Source organism: Tasmannia lanceolata, unplaced genomic scaffold, assembly GCF_043159265.1.
Source record: "Tasmannia lanceolata isolate RefF3 unplaced genomic scaffold, GAP_Taslan_0.1 ptg000018l, whole genome shotgun sequence".
NCBI classification, from domain to species: domain Eukaryota; kingdom Viridiplantae; phylum Streptophyta; class Magnoliopsida; order Canellales; family Winteraceae; genus Tasmannia; species Tasmannia lanceolata.
Window position 1 is genome coordinate 61,184,847 of NW_027518695.1, and position 6,534 is coordinate 61,191,380.

Genomic DNA, 6,534 nt, shown 5'->3' on the forward strand with positions numbered 1-6,534 from the left:
GGAAAAAAATAACCTTTGTTTGGTTGGTTGAACTGTTGGGTAGAAAAAAATTCTTCTGAAGCTTATTATTGATTCCTGAGTTTATTTTAGTTCCTGGGGTTATGTTGGGATGGGATGAAAAGGCAATCATTACAAAAGTGGGATTAAAAAGTTCACCCCACAAGTAATCATTACAAGAGTGGGATTAAAATAAACCTAGTGGTAAAAGGCAACCAAACATGGGATGGGACCAAAATTTAACTAACTCTCCCACATAACTCCCACGAGCCAAAAAGAACCCGGCAACCAAACAGAGCATTAGGGTTTCAATGGTTGCATTGGGGTTTGAAAGGGTTTTATTTAGGGCTTATGAAATTGGAACCAGTATTCCATGGAAGTTGGATCCATGGAACCAAATATTAGAAAGTTGGAAGCAGTATTCGATGGATCCTCTATCTAGTAATATTGGTTCCAACTGTGTAATTTAAGGTTCCCTGGATGCGCTAATCAGTAATCTGTTCCAACAGTCTAATATGTGGTTCCAACTGTCGAAATTGTTGTTCGAAAGGGTTTCATTTGACTTGGTATTTCAGCATTTTTGATTTTCGGTGTGAAAGGGTTTCATTCAATGCGTTTCATTCACTTGGGGTTTCAATGGTTTTGAGTGGTTTCAATGGTATGCATGGATCTTCTCTGCGGTAAAGAGTGGTTTTGTTTGAAGTTTGTAAATGTTTTTAAATTCAAGTATCTATATAGTGTTCCATGTGTGTAATAGTAATTAAATGTGGTTTGAAGTGTGTTATACTGCATCGTACTTTGGTGAATGGAATAATAGTGTGTTTGAAGTTTGTTTTCGTTCAAGTATCTTGTCCTGGTTTCTGCAGAGAAGAAGTGGAAGTGGTTCCCTTTTTCGTATTTGCAACCCCCTAAAAGCGTAAGCCAAAACCCCAATATAGAGATCATGCCGCGCACAAAGAACGCGAAGAAGACTGCCACTGTGCCCCAACGCTCTTCCAGCCGCAAACGGAAAGGGAAGGCTGTCCGTGAGCCCTCCCCTCCCTCACCTTCCTCCGAGGAAGCCGAATATATGGGCGAAGGAGAGGAGGATGTCGAGGTCGGCTCCGTAAAGGCGGCATCCTCCGTCCGTCGTATAGAAAGGAAGGGCATATTGCGAGGTAGGAAAATCGTCTTTGAAGATCTTGCCGCATATGATGTTCGATCCCTTTTTGTGGCCTTTGGATGGGTCAATTTTCTCGGAGTACATTGCGATTCATACCCGACTCTTGTGAAACAATTCTATGCCAATTATAGAGTCGACGAAGATTATAAGTTCTTCCAGTCCACAGTCAATAATAAAACCTTTCGCATGACCATGGAGAAGTTTTGTGAAGTCGCCTCTCTTCCCACCACAGGTGACGAGAGTTTCTTTTGGCCCGGTACCATGGATGACTTTGATCGTTATATGGTTGATCCTGTCACTGCTTATGGGGAGCTTGGTTGCAGACCCCCACCTAATGACGGGTCAACCAACGTGTCCTACAATTCCCTTAGCCGTAGGTGCAAAGTCCTACACAAGATTCTGATCAGCAATATCACGCCTCGCGGAGGTAATAGTGACATGGTCCGGCCTTTTGAGGCGTTTATTATGTATCGACTTCTAAAGGGCCAGCCCCTTCACCTTGGCTATATCATACTTAGCTTCATGGAGGACACCAGGACAAAGGCCTTGGCTAGTCTACCATTTGGGATGCTTTTGACACGTATCTTCCAGCATGAGAAGCTGATCGAAGGTAGCGAAGAACGCGTTCGTCCTTCTAATCCAATGAATCGTACAACTATAAAGGCAATGCGACTTGATGACCAGAGGCCCGCTCCACCACCTCGTCCGCAGGCTCAGCGTGTATCGGCAGAGGAGCTCGTTGCACATCGTCAGTACTTTGACGAGAAGTTTGCTGCGCTTTCTCAGCTCCTTGCATCTCATCGTGAGGACCATGTCGCGACACAGCAGGCTGTGAGCGCCCTACGCACCGAGGTCTCCACCCTCCGGCAGGAGTATGGGACGTCATTCAGCTCCCTCACTGAGCAGGTTTCTTCACTCAGCGAGTTCGTCCGCCGCCTTCTGCCCCCAGATCATTAGGTTGTTGCTGCCGATGAGAACTGTACATGATCCCTATGCAGTTATTTACTTTTTGGTTTACTTTTTTTGGCATGTATATGGATGGTATGTTATTATGGTTGATATTATGGATTAATGGATGGTAGGTATGTTATATTTGGGTTTGATATGTTATTGTGGATGGATGAATGGATGATATGTTATTATGGTTGTTCAATTTCTCTGTCTTGGATGACTGGTATGTTTTCATGGTTGTTATGAATAGCAATGGTCCTACTAATCCAATGAATGGTACAACTCTAAAGTGACTTGGGGATATTTGTGAGGCCTTTATGGATAATTTTGATTCTGTTTACCTGTGCATGGGACTAACACTGTGTTTGAAGTGGTTGTCGCTGCTTTGTACAGATTGTGTTTAACTTAAGGATACAAAGGTTCCCATTTCTTTCGTTGCGGGTTCGTCATGGTGATTAACTTCTCCATTTCCATTTGCATCTCCTTAACTTTCTACCTCAACTGTTTCCTAATAGCTTTTTTTGCAGGCCAAATATGTCTTCTCTAGATGCTGTCCTTCCCGCTTCCAGGAGTCCTTCAAAACGTTCCGGTTACATGATGCGCATAAGAATTTGATAAATGAGACCCCATTCAGAGATTTGGTACTACACAAGAACCTCGAGGATGTGGAGTTGCGCAAGAGGATTTTGTCGACATTGGTGAGAAAGTGGGATCCGAAGCGGAAAGCATTTAGATTGGGGAGCATTGTAGTTCCTTTTCTAGTTAGTGATGTAGCCAAAATATTAGGCTTAACTATGAGAGGGAAGAGGGTGCAACTAGATTGGGATAGCATCACAACGGTGGATGGTTGGAGGTTTCGGCTTCCAACAGCCACCTTCGAAGAGGTCGTAAATGTTATTCATGCGGAAATGGATTCAAATGAAGAAGAGTCGATAAAGTCCACAGTGAAACATTTGATATTGTTATTTTGCAGTACTGTGTTGTTCGCACAGAGGGATCACAAGGCATGTTCTTGCCTATTCCCTTATATTGATATGGGGACTATAGGAGATGTTGCGTGGGCTTATCTCGTTCATGAATTCTTGGTCCTGTCCTTAAATTCACATGCTGCACTTGGTGGGAAGGGCCATATATTGGGTTGCTCTATCATTTTACAGGTAATTTTTCATTCATGCCTTATAGTTACTTGTTTCTAAATTATTAGGAGTGCGTAAATAATGTAGCCGCATTTCAGGTATGGGTATTTGAGCATACCACGTTCTGGGTACCTGATTACCCTGATGCTTATCCACGTCTATTTAAGTGGATCGGTGAGGATACGAAGAAGACGGAGCATAGAAAGTTGATTGACCGTGTTCGTGATGGGATGGTAAAACCAACTGAGGTGAGAGATTAATGTTAATTGGTCGTTGTATGTATGTATGTCTTGCGTGTTGTTTTATTACATTCGTATTTGTAATAAAAAAAATATGACATTTATTTCAGGTGGTTCTGATGGTTAAAACTATGGCGAGAGAGGAAGCCCTACTGCTCGGCCAGGTTGAGGCCGACGTTGTTAGTGCTAGGCTTCAGTGGGGGATTCGATTGGGGCAATTGTGCCTACAGTGAGGGATGCGATCGGGCCAATTGTGGCATGTAAGGGGAGAGAACGAAGAAGGAGACGGATGAAAGTAAGAGAGGGACTTCTGAATGCGATCGGGCCAATTGTGTCATGTAAGGGGAGAGAACGAAGAAGGAGACGGATGAAAGTAAGAGAGGGACTTCTGAATGCGATCGGGCCAATTGTGGCATGTAAGGGGAGAGAACGAAGAAGGAGAGGGATGAAAGTAAGAGAGGGACTTATCAAAGAAGTAGAGGAATCTGCATCTCATAGTTCTTCGTTGGAGACGATAGAGAAACTTGAACGTGAAGTGGGGGAGCTAAAAAGTGAAGTGGGGGAGCTAAAAAGTGAAGTGGGGGAGCTAAAAAGTGAAGTGAGGGAGCTAAAAAGTGAGTTCAGTCAGTTGAAAGGGACAGATTCATTGAAGAAGAAAGATGTACAGTTATCGGGTGAGGAGGAGAAGGTAGTGAAGGATAAAAAGAAATATAGTCGAAGAAAGAAGAAGCAAACAAATGATGATGAAGAAATGGATAAAACAGGACATATTGAAAAGAAAGATGGGGATGTTGGGATAGGGAGTGATAAGGGACGTTCGGAGGGTGGATTAGTAGAAGATCCGAAGACGATGGATATTGTAGAGTTTGGGTATGATGTTGGGAAAGATGTGGTTGTTGATCGAAAAGACGAGATCTATATTAATAGTCAAATTACAGAGGATGACCGAGAGGCTGCAGCTAATATAGTTGCTATCTTGCTTGACACTCCCGAAATGAAGAGTAAACAATGGAGCATTGAAAATAATGTAAAGCAACGTCGAAGGCGAACAAGACCTAGTAGAGCAATGAGATCGCCATATTACATCCACCAGCGAAAATTCAAGGATGCTCTTGCCAAAGTCACCGGGCCTGCAGCGACCAAGGTGGATGCATTGGCAGCGCTACAACCTTGGTAAATTCCTTATAACTTAGATTGTGTTGGAATGCCCGTTTCATTTTTTGGAACTCTATCTTCTCCGATCAAATTCATAGATAGGTTGTTTCAGTAGAATGATCTGAGCTAAGGTCCATAGAGGGAGATGACTTTTTACTGGATTTGCAGTGACAAAGTCATTCAAAGTGATGGGTACTACATGTGTAAAGAAGACTTGCTTCTACTAAGCGATCGTAGAGGGTGGTTATCATCTCCGGTAAGATTTTATGTTATTTCTTAGATATGGTTCATTGAGTAACGTAAAGAGTGAGTGCACATTTCTTATTAAGTTCCTTCTCGTTGACCAATGGTCTGTTTTGTAGATCGTTAATGTATATACAGACTACTTGAACTCGCGGGACGAATGTTTGCGAAAAGAACAAAAGGGAGCATGCATTTCCCTGACTACCCATCTAGCTGTGAGATTCAAGTGACTTACATTACAAGTAATGATTTCTATATTTGAAGCTGCCGGCAATTATAACATTTCTTTTCGTGGTTGCAGCAACTTATAATAACCGATAGATGTGAAAATCCCGAAGTATGTTCCCGATTCGTACAGCGTCTAGAGCATATCTCAGTTAAAGAGCTAAGAAAAGTACTCATTCCAGTCAACATAGATTTGGTTCATTGGGTTCTTCTACTCTTGGATATGGGTCAGTGTACCTTCGCTCTTTACGACTCGCTAGTCGCTCGCACGGATCCTACAAGGGTGCAACCCCTTGTGAGTACTACCCTAAGTCCAATTTCGTTAGCCAAATATTAATTTCTGCTGACTACCTGCATAACGTACTGAATTATTGATTTGTAGGTTGATTACCTTGTTGAATGGTTCAAAAGGGTGAAAGACATTGATATCAGTGCATTCCCCATTGATGAAGTCGTTGTTCGGCCCATACAAAATAACGGGTGATGTAACTTCCAATTACTTGAGTTAGGGAAATCTACGTAAACGATTAATTCGAATTCTTATTGTTGCATATTCTTCATGTTTTGCAGCTACGATTGTGGGCTATTCGTTTTGAAAGAGATGGAATACCTCAGCCGTGACGCTAGTTTGGATTTCACGCAGAAAGATATTACAGCTATGCGAACTTCTCTATTTTCTGAAATGTTAAATGGGGTGTATGGGAAAGTATCCATTTAACTTTTGGGAGGAACTGATGTTGTAACTTTATAGCAGGCACTCAGGTGTAAGTAATTTTGGGACAGTGAGGTACGGATTGCCTTTGGAAACAAATTTTTTTTTATTGCACTCCATTCTGTTACATGTGGGATGTGATAAGCTAGTTGGTTGTACGAACCCAAATCCATTCCCAATGTGATTGGTTTTCTTAGAGCGAAGATCAACCTCTTCTCCCATGTCGAGGGATGAGTCAGCCCTCCTTTCTACTGAAATACACAATTCTTGGGTAAATTTCATCATCGATTTGAAAAATTAGCCATTACAAGGTTTTTATATCAAATAAAACCACTTAAGAGCTAAGGGACCTAATCTTAAACTGTTCTAAAGATAGGATGAACTAACATTTATAACTCCACTGACAATTAAAAGAAACATGAGATCATTCGGGAGTCCGATTGGACCGTCGGAATACCGATTCGGATGTCCGACGATGCATTCGGACTCCCGAATAATGGCCAGTGAAACCCATATAGTACTGGACATCCTTCGGGAGTCCGATTGGACCTTCGGAATTCCGAAGAGGAAGTCCGCCGATGCATTCGGACTCCCGAATGATGGCCAGTGATACCCAAAAAGTACTGGACATCCTTCGGGAGTCCGATTGGACCTTCGGAATTCCGAATAGGAAGTCCGACGATGCATTCGGACACCCGAATGATGGCCAGTGAT

At 42.6% G+C, this 6,534-nt stretch overlaps 1 protein-coding gene across 1 annotated transcript; it reads left to right on the forward strand.

Moving 5' to 3' along the window:
* The first annotated feature begins 4,172 nt into the window (after window positions 1-4,172).
* On the forward strand, window positions 4,173-5,881 carry LOC143851969 (putative ubiquitin-like-specific protease 1B). The gene is made up of 5 exons (XM_077361484.1): window positions 4,173-4,896; window positions 5,003-5,098; window positions 5,185-5,403; window positions 5,491-5,588; window positions 5,679-5,881. Exons 1-5 carry the CDS (start codon window positions 4,786-4,788, stop codon window positions 5,824-5,826), a joined length of 672 nt encoding a protein of 223 aa, XP_077217599.1. The 5' UTR covers window positions 4,173-4,785; the 3' UTR covers window positions 5,827-5,881.
* Window positions 5,882-6,534: the final 653 nt, after the last annotated feature.

Coding starts and splice junctions, on each gene's coding strand:
- LOC143851969 (XM_077361484.1), top strand. CDS start 4,786: ATGACTTTTTACTGGATTTGCAGTGACAAAGTCATTCAAAGTGATGGG. Junction 4,897..5,002: donor GAGGGTGGTTATCATCTCCG/GTAAGATTTTAT, acceptor TCTGTTTTGTAG/ATCGTTAATGTATATACAGA. Junction 5,404..5,490: donor CTACAAGGGTGCAACCCCTT/GTGAGTACTACC, acceptor ATTGATTTGTAG/GTTGATTACCTTGTTGAATG.